Raw genomic sequence first — 16,837 nt, 5'->3', positions numbered from 1 at the left:
ACCACATTACGCCTGTATTTTGGGTGTAACATTTAACTTGGTGCAAATGGAAACCCCCTCCCTTACAGCAGCTGTGATGAATAAATAACGAATGAATGAATGAACTACTCTTAATGTAACATGAATTAGGTGATCATTGCACTTGTAGTTCACCAACAATTCCTTCAGCTCTCTAACTAAAAGTCAGTACCTCGGTACAGACAGGGAGTTGCAGGAAGAGTCCACAGGACCCACCAATAACACTTGAAATTAAAAGGATAGAAATAGTGCCATTGGTAGAGAGAATAGTGTACAACCTACAGCTGACTGATCCGATTTCTGGAATTTCGCATAATATACAGTACAGCATGTTCACTACTACTGAACAGTCACTTGCCCTAGTCCGAGTGCCAATTGCTTTAAAACATCTGGAGAAGGTCAATATTTAACTGCTCTGCACAATAAGAATTCCCAATACTTTTAGCTCTCCCTCAATAAGGCCTGGTTCACATGGACGTACAACGTACACCCATGCGAGGACCGCGTTTGCCCACGCAGGTGTTCAGTGCATCCCCATGCAGGCAGTCCATTTCATTTGGGATGTAGCAGCTGCACAGAACACAGATGTTACTCTTAACTTAAAGGGGTTGTAAAGGGAATATTTATTTTTTTCCCTAAATAGCTTCCTTTACCTTAGTGCAGTCCTCCTTCACTTAACTCATCCTTCGATTTTGCTTTTAAATGTCCTTATTTCTTCTGAGAAATACTCACTTCCTGTTCTGTCTAACTACACACCATAATGCAAGGCTTTCTTCCTGGTGCGGAGAGGGCGAGCAGGAGTGTCAGGAGGCCCACTAACACACAGCTCCTTTATCTGTTACATAGAGAGTGTCTTGACTTGCCTGCTCGCCCCCTCAAGAGGCTTTCTCCACACTAGGAAGAAAGCCTTGCATTACGGTGTGTAGTTACAGACAGAAGAACGGGAAGTGAGGGTTTCTCAGAAGAAATCAGGACATTTAAAAGCAGAAATGGAAGCATGAGGTAAGTGAAGGACTACACTAAGGTAAAGGAAGCCATCTAGGGAAAAAAAAAGTTCCTTTACAACCCCTTTGATATTAGTGCTTGTGCACAGCCTTAAATGCATGCCGTTTATATTTGGGGCCATGCACCAGCACAGATGTCAAAATAAGAGCAGCGGCCGTGTCCGTGCAGCTGCTGCATCCCAACTGACATATGTGGGACTGTCTGCACAATGCATAAATCACCTATGCATTCCCATGCAGGTAAACATGGTCCTCGCACAGGTAGTACACTCGTGTGAACAAGGCCCAAAACTATAAAGAAAAAGGGATAGACAAATTGCTACACCCCCCCCCCCCCCCAAGATTCCTGCTATAAAAAATAAAAATGCACCACATGTCAAAGATAATTCATAATACCCTTTATTTAATCTAGTCACTAGTAGCCTAAATTAAATTTGGAATGTATTTTAAACTTTATAGCTGAACGTTAATCTTATATAGTTTGCCGTCCCTGGTTCCTCCCGCTTTTTGCCCATCTCTGGACTCTCGCCAGCACATCTTTCCCGAGGACTGATGACCAGAACTGGATGGAATACTCCAGATGTGGCCGGACTAAATTTTTATAAAAAGTAGCAGTATTATCGTTTTAGCTCAGGAGTAAATTCCCTTTTTTATACAAGCCAACAGTCTGCTGGCTTTGCTTGCTGCAGCTTGACATTGCCTGCCATTGCTCAGGCAATGTCAAAATGCAATCGTGGGAAGGGTTCAGCTGGGAGGACTAGGTGTTCCTAGGAAGACTACATTTTCATGCAGATTGTCATAAGTAACACCCACATATGATGCTGGACTTCCATGACTGAAAAGAACAGTAATCCAACAAATGAAAGGGGCGGGCCAGAGACAACCAGGGGAAGAAAGTGCTAGGTGATTTCTAAAGGTTCAGCTAGGAAATGGGGTAGGCTCTGTCTGACTTTTTGCAGCCAAGTGTTACAAAAATGTAAAAATCAAAATGATCAAAAATGAAAAATATAGAAACGAAAAATGGAGTTCAGCTTTAACCCCCTTTTTCTGCCAGAGAAGTATTTTTTCACATCCATGATCAGTATGAATTTGTGACTTAAAAAAATACAATAAAAACCCACACACAAACACACCACCCCAAAAAATGAAATAAATAAAAAGGAAGGGGGAAGAAGGTAGCTGCAATTTATGTTGCCCGATATTTGCGCAATGGTTTATCAAATCTATATAAAAACCATATTGCTTCTAATTTTTTGGGGTACAAAATAAAAAAAATTAGGTTGTGTCGAGTAAATACCAAATACGTTAAGCCTCAGAATTACATGCACCCACGAAACGACATTCGACGACCAAAATCATCAATAGACAACTCTTTAAATGTCATGCAACAAAGTTTGGGTATATTTCCTCACCCAGAAGCCAGAGGGGTTGTGTACAGCCTCCCCACAGACACGAATGGCTGTACATAGCTGTATGTGGACGTTACTTGTGTAAACCTGTGCATGCATACAGATATGTCCTGTCTAAGGGTCTGCGTTAGTGGGCTTTGGTCTTGCGTCAATGATGTCACTTTGAAATGTTTCTAAGATCATTCAGAATTTTAGAAGTGCATTTGACCTGTAGTTGACATCCTTTTGACCCGCTTGCATGGCTTTGCATTCCCATAGGCTTGTATATGAATGCAAAACCCATTTGATGCGATCAAAAGGCCTTCAACACAGGCCCTAAATGAACATTCTCTTTTAAAAGGACTTCAATCTCAATTTCATGTAATGTTTCCAGCTGCCCAACCAGAAGTACAAGAGCACTTATGTATACATGGTCTTAACATCCTGAAAAGGTTATCGCATGCCGGTTCACACCAGTGCGGATTTGAAATTGCGCGATTTCAAAGCCACAGATCATTGCAGCTTGCAACTTGATTTAAGTCTTTGCAAGTCACAATGGAAACGCAAAGTAGTGCAGGAACCTTTCGAAGACGTTGCGTCTTGAGTCGCAATGATTTGAACGGTTCCGTTGCTGGCAATGGGGTGAGACTTGTCATGTGATTTTGAACTGTCAAATCCCATGACAAATCACACTGGTGTGAACGAGGGCTTAGTGAGGTTACTCCGTCAGCAAGTCAACACAAGCGGATTAAGCCCCGATTCACACTGGTGGGGCTTTGAAATCAAGCTACTTCAGTACCATTTCAAAAAAGGCAGATAAGTGCGAATTGCACGGCTGATTTACCGAAGTCTATGCAAGTCGCAATTAAATCCGAAAATAGTGCAGGAACCTTTTAGAATCATGGCACTATAAACGGTTCCATTGCCAGCAATGGGGTGCGACATGAGGTGATTTGGAACTGAAATCCTACCGGTATGAACAGCGGCTAAATATTACGTATCGCAACCATGGAGCAGTTTTCTTGTCACTTTGCAACGTTTGTGAAGTACTGTATATTTTATGGGTGGAAAAACGAAATAGAAGGAGGATTTTAGCAGGATAAACACATCGAGTAAGAACAGCATGCAGAATGAATAGAAATGAAGATAAATTGGGAGAGGTATAGTACCATTAAGGAAAACTCAGAGCGACAAGAGGAGAAGAGGAAGGCAATGAACCAAAAGCCTAAGCAACATGCTTAGTGCAACTCCTACTGATCAGTCGAGATACCAATTGCCAATAATCAAAACGTGTTAAGAAATACACAATACAGATTGTAGATTCACTTCTGTTAGTTGATCTAGTATAAACAATGAAATTCTATTTGGTTTACTGCAGCTTAAACTGGCATCAGTTATTCTTACTTGGAGCAATACATGGGTGAGGCCGGCAAGGTGGTATCGGGTATGGTACTGGCTTGTGCGGATTATATGTAGAAGGAGACTGCAAGAGGTGAAATAAAGAAAACACATAAGATGCAAGGGACTATGTCATATTTAGAACATATTTCAACCACATGTATTTTACAGATAAATATGCAAAATAAAAAAATTTGATACCAAGCATTTACAGTTGTGCTCATAAGTTTAGATACCTTGGCAGAATTTATGATTTCTTGGCCATTTTTCAGAGAATATGAACACAAAAACGTTTTTCACTTCTGGTTAGTGTTTGGCTAAAGCCATTTATCATCAACTGTGCTTACTCTTTTTAAATAAAAATCACAACAGAAACTACCCAGATGACTGATCAAATAAGTTTATATACCCAGTTCTTAATACCGTGTATTGCCCCCTTTAACATCAATGCCAGCTTGAAGTCTTTTGTGGCATTTGTGGAGGAGACTCATCGTCTCAGATGGTAAAGCTGCCCATTCCTCTTGGCAAAAAGCCTCCAGTTCCTGTAAATTCTTGGGCTGTCTTGCATGAACTGCAGGTTTGAGATCTTTATTCTGCTGTAGCCAATGACAGGTCCACTTGGCCTTGTGTTTTGTATCGTTGTCATGTTGGAATGTCCAAGTAAGACCCATGCGCAGCTTCCTGGCTGACGAATGCAAATGTTCCTCCAGTATTTGATAACATACTGCATTTATCTTGCCATCAATTTTGACCAAATTTCCTGTGCCTTTGTAGCTCACACATCCCCAAAACATCAGCGATACACCTCCGTGTTTCACAGTAGGAATGGTGTACCTTTCATAACAGGCCTTCTTGACTCCTCTCCAAATGTAGAGTTTATGGTTGTGGACAAAAAGCTAAATTTTGGTTCTCATCACCAAATGACTTTGTGCCAGAAGGTTTGAGGCTCGTCTCTGCGCTGTTTGGCGCAATGCGGGATACTTTGTGACATTTGTGCAGTAATGGCTTTCTTCTGGCGACTCGACCATGCAGGCCATCTTTCTTCAAGTGCCTCTTGAAACAGCCACACGTTTTCCCTGAAGTTATTTGTGGGTTTTTCTTTGCATCCCAAACAATTTTTCTGGCAGTTGTGACTGAAATTTTAGTTGGTCTACCTGATCGTGGTTTGGTTTCAGCCGAACCCCTCATTTTCCACTTGTTGATTAGTGTTTGAACACTGCCAATTGGCATTCTCAATTCTTTGGATCTCTTTTTATATCCCTTTCCTGTTTTATACAGTTAAAACTACCTTTTCCCGCAGATCCTTTGACAATTATTTTGCTTTCCCCATAACTCAGAATCCAGAAACGTCAGTGCAGAACTGGATGAAAGATGCAAGGGTCTGTCAGGAGTCTAGAAGCTCATTGACATATACACATACACACACATTATATATATATATATATATATATATATATATATATATATATATATATATATATATATATATATATATATATATATATATATATATATATATATATATACACATACATACATACATACATACATACATACACACATACACACACACACACTCTCTCTATCTAATTTGTGTGTGTGTGTATATATATATATATATATATATATATACACATATACACACACACACACATTACAAACAGATCACAAATGAGGATGGTTAGCCATTCAAACCACTTTGTGTCAACTTGTGTGCATGTCATCAGGCAAAAATCACCAGGGTATGTAAACTTTTGATGAGGGTCATTTGGGTAGTTTGTTTGGATTAGGATTTAAAAAGCGTAAACACCGTTGATTGACAATAAATGGCTTCAGCCAAACACCAACCATGCGTGAAAGAAACGTTTGTGTTATTCATATTCTCTGAAAAACAGCCAAGAAAATAATAAATTCTGTCAGGGTATGTAAACTTATGAGCACAAACTGTATATAGTACTTTCCCATCCACATGCAACTGGGCAAAACCATTTTATCTGTAAAACAAAAGTACTAGACAGCTTGTAAGCATTAAGCTGAATGGACGAACAAAATATTGACCTTCATTTATTATTGTAGATATAAGTAGACTGAGCCAACTCAAACCAACTACCAATCATCTTTAAACATCATCGCCTCAAACTGCCGAAATCCGATCTACGATTTGTTGCTATCTGCAACTGTAAAATCATTGTCCTTTGAACCTTATTAACCACTTGCCGACCAGGCTTTTTCTGGCACTTTGTTTACAAGTTTAAATCTGTATTTTTTGCTAGAAAATTACTTGACCCCCAAACATACCTTTTTTCTTTTTAACAGACCCTAGGGAATAAAACTGCGATTGTCGTCATTTTATTAGGTCACACAGTATTTGCAAAACGCAATTTGTTTGTAAAAAATACACTTTAATTTAAAAAAAATATGCAAATTACATTTTTTTTTGTAGAATGTGAAAGAGGATGTTACACCGAGTAAATAGATCTTTCCATGTTAACATGGCACTTTAAAACTGCGCATGCTCGTGGAATGGAGACAAACTACGATACTTAAAGGGGAGGTTCACCCAAATCACAACACTGTACTAAACACATCAATGTACAATCTAGATACACAATAGCCCTTTTTTACACAATTACCTCAATTTAGACATACAGAGTTTCACTACCGCGGGAGTAGGCGTCTCCCCAGCGCTGCAGTGTTTTCTGGGAGTTCAGCGCAGTGTGTACTGGGAGCAGTGTTGTGCTTCACAAGATACAACGCGAATGCCGTCCCTTGAAATCCCACGAGATTGTCCAGTAAGAAGCACCGCGTGACGCTGGTCACGTGATGGGGTCGTTGCTGAGATCGCCACTTCCAGGAAATGATTGCTTGTGGGCTTCAGAATGCCCACAAGCAAAATGGAAACTCCTTGGAACTAATTTTAGAACTACTTATTTGCCACGAAAACGGACAGCGGATGTTTACAGAGACCCAACTAGTATACTGAAACCCCATTGAATGCTTAAAAAAAAAAAAAGATCGGCCGCGGAACCCCCGCTTAAAAAATCTCAATAGGCGACGCTTTAAAGCATCTTTACAGGTCACCCGTTTAGAGTTACAGAGGAGGTCTAGCGCTATAATTATTGCTCTTGCTGAAACGTTTGTGGCAATACCTCATGTGTAGATCGAATACCGTTTACAATTTTTTTTTCAATTTGCTTTTTATTTTTACACCGTTCCTAACAATTTTCTTAATCACTTTTATTCCTGTTACAAGGAATGTAAACATCTCTTGCAACAGAAATAAGGATGACATGTCCTCCTTTTGAAGAGATCTGGGGTAAAAAAAAAAAAAAAAAATCCCCTCCCGCCGCTTCGGAAACCCGCTCCAACAGCTCACGAGCCACTCAAACTGGTTTCCTGAGAAAGCAGACTGCCTGCTGAAAAAACAGTACTGGATAATGGCCGATATATTCAGCCATAATCTCAGTTATCCACTTGCAGACAGCAAAATTATATATAATGCTCACACACTTATCATTTCATGTGACAACACTGAAGAAATTACACTTTGCTACAATGTAAAGTAGAGAGTGTACAGCTTGTATAACAGTGTAAATTTGCTGTCCCCTCAAAATAACGCAACACACAGCCATTAATGTCTAAACCACTGGTGACAAAAGTGAGAACATCCCTAAGTGAAAATGTCCAAATTGGGCCCAAAGTGTCAATATTTTGTGCGCCCACAATTATTTTCCAGCACTGCCTTAACCCTCTTGGGCAGGGAGTTCACCAGGAGCTTCACAGGTTGCCACTGGAGTCCTCTTCCACTCCTCCATGATGACATCATAGAGCTGGTGGATGTTAGAGACCTTGTGCTCCTCCACCTTCCGTTTGAGGATGCCCCACAGATGCTCCATAGGGTTCAGGTCTGGAGACATGCTTGGTCAGTCCATCACCTTTACCCTCAGCTTCTTTAGCAAGGCAGTGGTTGTCTTGGAGGTGTGTTTGGGGTCGTTATGTTGGAATACTGCCCTGTGGCCCAGTGTCCGATAGGAGGGGATCATTCTCTGGTTCAGTATGTCACAGTACATGTTGACATATATGGTTCCCTCAATGAACTGTAGCTCCCCAGTGCCGGCAACACTCATGCAGCCCCAGACCATGACACTCCCACCACCATGCTTGACTATAGACAACACACACTTGTCTTTGTACTCCTCACCTCACTGCCACCACACACGCTTGACACCATCTGAACCAAATAAGTTTATCTTGGTGTTATCAGACCACAGAACATGGTTCCAGTAATCCATGTCCTTACTCTGCTTGTTTTCAGCAAACTGTTTGTAGGCTCTCTTGTGCATCATCTTTAGAAGAGGCTTCCATCTGGGACAACAGCCATGAAGACCAATTTGATGCAGTGTGCTGCATATGGTCTGAACACCGACAGGCTGACCACACCCCCCACTTCATCTTCTGCAGCAATGCTGGTGGCACGCATACATCCATTTCCCAAAGTAAACCTATGGATATGACGCTGAGCACTCAACTTCATTGGTGGATCATGGTGAGGCCTGTTCCAACTGGAACCTGTCCTGTTAAACCGCTGGATGATCTTGGCCACTTTGCTGCAGCTCAGTTTCAGGGCCTTGGCAACCTTCTTATAGCCTAGGCCATCTTTATGTAGAGCAACAATTCTTTTTTTTCCAGATCCTCAGAGAGTCCTTTGCCATGAGGTGCCATGTTAAACTTTCAATGACTAGTAAGAGTGAGAGCGATAACACCAAAACACACCAAACCCACACCCATTCATACCCAAGACCTTGTAACACCAACGAGTCACATAACACCAGGGAGGGAAAATAGCCAATTGGACCCAATTTGGAAATCACTTGGGGGTGTACTCACTTTTGTTGCCAGTGGTTTAGAAATTAAACACACAGCCATTATTTTTAGGGGACAGAAAAACTGTTATACAAGCTGTACACTCACTACTTTTTCATTGCAGCAACGTAATTTCTTCAGTGTTGTCAAATGAAAAGACATAATAAAATATTTACAAAAATGTGAGGGGCGTACTCACTTTTGTCAGATGCCGTATATACGTATTGCAGACGGCAGGCAAGTGGTTGAAAATTAAATCCTGGCACACACATTTTTATTTTAAATTACATTATATTATGGAAGTAGAATGTTGGGTACACACAGTTAAGAACCAGCTTGACTGCTTTTACGATATATGGTCAGGGTGGATGTATTACTCCAAGAGATCCCAGATTCTTTTCTGAACTCTATATTAGCTTCTGTGTATCAGCTTCCAAGACCTAATTTCAACTCAATGCTTTAATATTGTCCCAAATACTGTTATGGAAGCTTTGGCACCTCACAGCCCCACCCTATTATGTTCTTTTATGAAAGGCAGACTTTGTGGTGCTTATCCCCTCAAATCTATATTTCTTTGGGGATTGTTCTTCCCTGATGCATGGTTAATATGTGTACCTCCACTATTATCGTAGTTGGTTGTAATTTATCTCATATCCATCTACTTTTGTTTTCAGTTTTCTTATAAATATATATGATCCCGTACATTATGTATGGGTTGATGATACCTGGACTACCCACCTTTATATGTCCTTGATGTTTGCTGGCTGAACCTTGTCCTATGTATCCTTTGTTATACTTTATCTAGCCTTCAGCCACGTTATGATGTACTCCAAACAATCCCTTTTTGTACGGAGCTTGACTTAAAGCATTTGTTAACCCAACATTTCATATTCCTGATATGTCCCTTCTGAACTATGTACTTGTATGAGAAAGTCTCCTGTTCTTTGTATGCTTTCTTTATCTGAAATCCCTGGCGTTCTTGCCAGTCCTTCAGGTTTTTCTATTATAAATAGACTACACCGTAGTCAGTTCTTCAGCTATGCTGGGAACTCAGTCTGCTCTCCTCCAATGATCACACTTGTCCTGACCTCCCCTCCCCTCCCCCAGCACTAAGCACTGAACCCCAGTGCAAAACGCGTCAGCTATATACCCCACTGCCTGCTGTGCTTTGTAGTGCCTGTTTTCCTTTTACCATTAAAGGCCACCTTTTTAAGGTTTCTTTGGTGTGCGGCTGTCCATATCTTCTCCTCAAAGCTTTGTATCCGTTAATCCAGGCCATACCAGCAGATATTCAGTTTGTGTGCATCAGGCTTAAAGCGATTCATATTTCCAAAAAGTGGCTGGTAATGTTGAATGGCAAGTAATTTATTGCAGATCTGAAGTATCAGTAACTAGGAATGAAAAGGAACAATACCAAAACACGCGATTATATGTGCTTTAGCAGGCTCATGCTGCCTGTCCACCACTTTGCAGAAGAAAGCGATACAATATATAGCAACATTTCCTGTACAAAACCAACTGAGATGTTGAGCAATTTATTAGGATTACGCACAGATATTTCCAATACCTTCATGAATACCCAATTACAACCAATGCTTAATCTAGTCAGCAACCTTTAGTCCCATTGTTTATTGTACGATTTATTTATTTTACTTACTGGTTTACATGGTCCAAGAATCCTGGCTGCAATTCCCTTTCCTTCATTCGTTTCTTCTCCATCTTTTCTCACTGGAGTTCCCTAAAATATAACAATGTACTTTTCATTGAAAGTCGCTATGAAAATGTATTTTTCCAGATTCTTCTGGGTAAAGGGAACAATGTGAACTTCCATGATAAAACAAAGAAATGTGTAAAAAATGCACAAAGCATCCAGCGCTCCTCCATCCAATGTATTGTAAATTAGTCCATAGATTAAACACACGAGTCTGTGGTATACCATAATTTATAGCAGGGGTCTCCAAACTGTGGCCCAGGGGTCAGATGCAGCCCTTTGTTTGCCTTTATTTGCCTTTATCTGGCCCTTGGGGCACCAGAGGGCACAAAGGCCAAACTTTTTTTTTAGTTTTGTATAGCGTGGAGATGAATTAGAACCCCAGTCAGTGAATTGTGGTCTGTGCCCCCTTTAGGGAGACTCACCCTCTCCCCCAGTTAACATCGAGAGTGAAAGGAGAAAAAAAATACACACACACACACACACACACATATATATATATATATATATTACTATTCATCAAAGAGACATTTGCTAGTCAGCAGTAACCAGAAGACAGAAATGGCTTTGAATTTGGGTAGATTCAGCACCATTTATATTTTGCTAAAAACGAGTGAAGGAACTAGTCAGATAAGCCCAATGAATACAATAAATGTCTCCAAAAATGGGTTGTTATTCAGTATCCTGAATGACAGCACCTTCCTTGCTTTAAAGGACAAGTTTACTTTTCAGAGCATGTTACACCCATAATTCATGTGTAAAGTGTAACATGCTCCAGACACGCCGCCCCCCCCCCCCCATGATTCCTGGTACAGGGGTAGGGTATCCTCCCGCTGTCACAATTTGAAAAAAAAGCATGTGGCTGCTTTATTCACAGCAATCTGTGAATGAGAGAATCACAAGTACCGTCAGCCATTGCAGCTGATGGCTTAAAGCAGTCTGCCTGTAGCAGAGGTACGGGGTGAAAGCTGCAGGGCTCGTCTCCAGGAGCCTGACATTGAATTCATGAGCCACTGATCAGGGGTGCAATGCTTTGCAAGATCCAGGGATAAAAAATAAACAAAATGCAAAAAAAAAAAAAAAAAATTGTCCTGCAAAAATATATGCATTTTCATGCGTTTCCACAAAAAAGTAAACTTCACTTTTAATGTGTAGATATGATTCATACTGTACTGCTGTAAATACAATAAACGGTAGTGTAGAGAAAAGAGAAAGATACACTCAAGTTCTGGGTTGGTGCAGATATTGGTCAGTTTTTGGAGAAATCTGATTACTTTAAACCTGTCTTTGGATGATTTGGGAAAGTCAGTCGCAGCCAGTTTTCCAACTGTTTAAAGATCTGCACATATACAGTATATAACCAGTGTTCTTACGGGGAATATTCCATTATGGCGACTAGGTCTGCCCTTAGGGTATGGGTTTCCAGGGATCATCCCACAGGAGGAAATCATAGCATTTGGAGCTTTGCAGCCACTCTTCGTTGCCTAAAGAAAGAAACACAAAATACATAAAGCCACCACACTATATCCAGCACTGGTTAGTCAATGCAATAATTGTAACAAGATTTATATGCAGATGTTACTAAAAGCATCCAATTAGTAAAATATTCTTTATGAAGAAAACTGGGAACAGAATGGTGAGTAAAAAATACAAAGAATTCAAGGCTTGGGAGACACATACACCGCAAACTGGACAGCATTCGCAAACTTGACCCCTGGGCAAGAACCCCAAGCATGCAAAAGGGAACCACAGCCCAACCAAAAAAAAAAAAAAAAATTGTACAAATCATTCAAGGCACCCTTTAGAATTGCACACCAGTCTGAAGGTGCGTTTTTTTTTTTTTTTTTTAAATAGACTGCTCTATGCTCATGAAACGTGCAAAAAAATAAATAAAAGATGCGTTCATGATTTTTAAAGTACGCCCTACCATAACGCATGGTACGGTGGTAAAAATGGCAATTGGGGTAAGCACTGCTCCAAAGGCTGTCCTATGAGCTCTTCAGCTGCCAAAAAATCCTGGGTGCCTGCCTGGGTCCACAAACCCCATATATGCACGAAGAAAAGATAGCGGCACTTCTGGAGGAAAAACAGTTCCTTTATTGTACAAACATAACTATGAACGACATCCTACACACACTCTACCCACAGGGGGGTCAGCAGGCACATTTCACACTCCTGTGCTTAATCCTTGCTAAGGATTAAGTACAGAAGTGTGAAACACGTCTGCTGACCCTTCATGGGTACTGTGTGGGGCGCATGTCATTTGTTTGCATGTTTGTACAATAAAAAGAAGCTGTTTTTACTCTGGAAGTGCCGTTATATTTTCTACATGTTACGGTGGTAGAATGCGTTTTAGTGCGCTGCCAGACACCTGCTCCCGCTGTGATTGAACAGGATGTCCGCCTGGAACCCGGCGATCGCTCGTAGTGGCAGAACACTGTTCTGCCTATGTAAACAAGGCAGATCACTGTTCTGCTAGTAAGAACAGATCTTGCGTTTCTACCAAGCAGGAACATGGATCTGTCTTTCTTCAGTTAAGCACATCCTTCCCAGTTAGAAAACAGTTAACCCTTTGATCCCCCCTGTTAACCCCATTCCCTGCCAGTGTCATTTATAGATTTATAGAGTGACCATGCATATTTTAAATTATTTTTAGCACTGATCACTGTACAAGTGTCCCAAAAAGTCTAGTCTCCCAAAAAAAAAAAGAAAAAATCCAGAAATCCATCCCATAGTTTGTAGATGCTATATCTTTTGCACAAACCAATCATATGGTTATTTTTATTTGCAGGACTGCAAAATTGTGAGTTAAAGTAACGCAGTGATGCATTACAAAAAAATGGCCTGGTCAGGAAGGCGGGGGGTAAAACCTGCCAGAGCTGAAGTGGTTTACACACACACACACACACACACACACACACACACACACACACACACACACACACACCTTGTCAATTACTAGCTTAAGACATACGCTTATATGGAAGCTCATCATCCGTCTCCCAGAAGCCTCAGCAAACCATAAAATACTTTCTGAAACAGTTAAATCAACGGTAGTCCAAACAACACTCACGTTGCACAACAAATTTTGCCACTGATGCAGGAAAAACCCTTTATACCAAGAGGGTTCTCGTTTTACTCCTTATTGTCCACTGACCAAAATGGCCCCTAAATATTAATATTTGGATCAGACATAGCACATTATCTTCAAATAAAATTCAATAAGGCGACTAGAACTAGTGGTAACCCAATCTACTCTTTATTGAAGTCATGTTTCTGACTGGTAGTCAAGTGTTCCTCCCCCATTCAGAATAATTACCTGTTCCAATACTCTTCTGCAACGTTTTTTCTCTGTTAAGTTGGTTTTAAAAAGATCTTCAATTGGCCGAAAATTTGAAGCATCTAGAATATTTCTAAGGAAAAATAAAAAAGCGTTTACAGATTTGTATACAGAGATTTCTACAGTGCTGATGGCACACACAAAAAAAAAAAAAAAACCCACAAAAAAAGGGAAGGATATATTAAAATTGGAGCGTGCAAAAATATGGCGCAACTTTTCATAGAAACCAATCAGCTTTCATTGTCAAAGCTTAGAGGGGTTGTAAAGTCAGGTTTATCATAAAGGCATTCTTTGCATTAAGATAAAAAACCTTCTGTGTGCAGCAGCCCCCCTAATACTTACCTGAGCCTCATCTCTGTCCAGCGATGTTCACGAGTGTCTCAGCCGTTCCGGGACTTTCCTCCTGATTGGCAGACAACAACTGCGCCTTTGGATGACCGAAAGCAGTGTGAGACAATCAGAAGAGAGAGGGGCAGGGCTGAACCACAGCTCCGTCTCCGAAAAGGACACACAAAGCTGTGGCGCAGCTTGGGTGCCCCCATAGCAAGTTGCTTGCTGTGGGGGCACGCGACAGGAGGGAGGGGCCAGGATCACAGAAGCAGCACCCAAGAGGAGGAGGATCTGGGCTGCTCTGTGCAAATCCACTGCAACAGAGCAGGTAAGTATATTAAAAAAAAAAAAAAATTCCTATATAAATTAGGACTTTACATTCACTTTAATTGAACAAGCTGAAGTTAGCCAATCCTTTTCTATCATGCACAGCTGCACCAAATTTTGCACTCTCCAGCGTTGGTAAAAATGCATGTGTAGAGACCACTGTAATGTGACCACATAAAACCACAAGCCCTGTGGCATTCATACAGGTTATGAAACCCATGATTGACCCATTTCCTTGTACATTTTGGGTGTGAATTTCTGCCCAAATACATTCCTCTGCATCTGAGATCCCCTGTAGAGGCATCAAAAACAGACCCTACAGTCTGGCTATAGTTGGACTGAAAACTTTAGCATATACTTAAGGCTACATTCACAGTTGTGCGACTGTCTTAGCACATAACTTAGTATATTCTTTGATTATTATACAGAATGTATGTAGCGCCAACAGCTTACGCAGCGCATTACAATAAAAAGGGAAACAGTACAACTACAATACAAAAGGAATAGGTGGGCCGTGCTAATGGAGCTTTCAATCTAATGGGAAGGCGATAGAAAAAAGTAATAGCTGCGGGGGATGATCTGATGAAGGCGACTCAAGTACAGTTCTTAGGTGGCGGTGGGGTAGGCTTCCCTGAATAGGTGCGTTTTAAAGGATCACCCAAGGGTGAACAGGGTAGGAGCTGACTGAGGTAGGGAGTACCAGAGGATGGGAGAGGCTCTGGAGAAGTCCTGGAGGCGATCAAGGGAGGAGGCAACAAGGGAGCTAGAAAGCAGTAGGTTTTTAGTATTTTGAATTTCATGCGTTGGGCTAGTGGAAGCCAGTAAAGAGATTGGCAGCAGTCACGGATCAGATAGCAAGGTGTATTAGACCCCTTTCACACTGAGGAGTTTTTCAGGCGGTACAGCGCTAAAAATAGCGCTGCTATACCGCCTGAAAAACTCTTGCCGGAGGGCTTTCACACTGAGGCGATGCGCTGGCAGGAGAGAGAAAAAAAATCTCCTGCAAGCAGCATCTTTGGAGCGGTATGTATACCGCTCCTTCCCATTTAAAATAATGGGAAACTGCGGTAATACCGCAATGCGGCGGTATTAACCCCTTTATCGCCCGCTAGCGGGGGTTAATACTGCACCGCTAGCAGCCAAATCCTGCGGCAATTCCGACGGTATAGCTTCGCTATACCGCCACCGTGCTTCCCGCCCCAGTGTGAAAGGGGCCTTAGTCTAGCAGCAGCATTCATAATAGAATGAGGAGGGGGAGGAGCCTGTGTAAAGGTAGGCCAGTGAGGAGGACGTTGCAATAGTCAAGGCTGGAAAAAGTGGTTTTGTGGTGTCCTTAGTCAGGGGGAAATTCTGGAAATGTTGCAGGGTTAAGGCAGCAATATTATATACACATGTATTGTTTCAGCTACACTGTCCCTATGTGCCAAGACAACTTCGGGGTCACATAGCTTCCAATACATGCATTGCCATCTGCTCTATGCCAAATCACAAATGTGGGATTTTTAGAAATCAAAAACACACACACACACACACACACACACGTTGAAGGAAAGAAAATGGCTGTGTGCCTGTGAATGCCTTCTGTTGCGCTATTTTATTCTGCCAGCAGGGGGCAGAGTACAATGGTTATTGCTAGCGGCTATAGCCACTGGCAGTAACCATATGTGGAAAAATCCAACAAGCTGGCTGTATCCAAGTTGAATGACCAATCAATTTGGGTATAAATCACCCTACCCACACATGGGCCGAAATTCAGCTGGTCCCTGCTGAACCGGACGAATTTCATTCGTCCGGTTCAGCAGGGATATATAGTTTCTTCACAGGATGGGTCAATTCTCACACTATAGACAGAGGTCATGCATTAACCTGTGCAGTGCCATGCCACATGCCTTGTCACAGGAACGTGACGATTTATTCTACTATAGGCTGTGCCTACAGGACAACAAATGACACCATAAAATGACATGATCAATTCCCATCTTATGCTGGTTTAGGTAGGAATGTTAACAATGGCTTTTGGTGCAGAGTTGGACCCTCTTCAGCAGCTATAACAGCCTATACTTTTGTGGGAAGGCTTTCCACAAGATTTTGAAGTGCTCAATCAGCTAAAAGAACATTTCTGAGGTCAGCCACTAATGATGGATGGGAAGATCCACACAAGCTTCTCCACACCAAAATTGAACCATGCCTTTATGGATCTGTCTTTGCACACCAGGGCAGTCATGCTGGAAAAGAAATAGGGTCTTCCCCAAACTCTTACCATAAAGGTTGGGAAAACATAATTGTCTAAAGCAATCCGGGTGACGTCCACAGGGAGCAAGAGCTGCCCAACCTTTCCGTTGTTAAGAAGCGTTGTCAGCTCCCACCCTTAGAACAGACTTTCCAGATCTCCTGCTGTGAGTTTTACCGTGGCAGTGGCAGGAAGGCAAATACATATACAGAAGAGGAACCCACCCTG

The 16,837-nt window shown here is 41.6% G+C and overlaps 1 protein-coding gene across 4 annotated transcripts in view; it reads right to left on the bottom strand.

Annotated features, from left to right (window-relative positions):
- The window catches only part of PROSER1 (proline and serine rich 1), an 81,076-nt gene that overhangs the window by 28,519 nt on the left and 35,720 nt on the right, over positions 1-16,837 (bottom strand). For all 4 annotated transcript variants that reach the window (XM_040340364.1, XM_040340365.1, XM_040340362.1 and 1 more), the window contains exons 6-9: positions 13,702-13,795; positions 11,756-11,866; positions 10,329-10,409; positions 3,815-3,893 (exon numbers count right to left, since the gene is read on the bottom strand). In XM_040340364.1, coding sequence (XP_040196298.1) covers positions 3,815-3,893; positions 10,329-10,409; positions 11,756-11,866; positions 13,702-13,795 — 365 coding nt within the window. The remainder of the gene's footprint in view (positions 1-3,814; positions 3,894-10,328; positions 10,410-11,755; positions 11,867-13,701; positions 13,796-16,837) is intronic.

Source organism: Rana temporaria, chromosome 2 (genome assembly GCF_905171775.1).
Source record: "Rana temporaria chromosome 2, aRanTem1.1, whole genome shotgun sequence".
In the NCBI taxonomy this organism is placed as follows: domain Eukaryota; kingdom Metazoa; phylum Chordata; class Amphibia; order Anura; family Ranidae; genus Rana; species Rana temporaria.
Note: the sequence above shows the minus strand (reverse complement) of the source record. Positions and strands in the feature narration are given on the sequence as shown.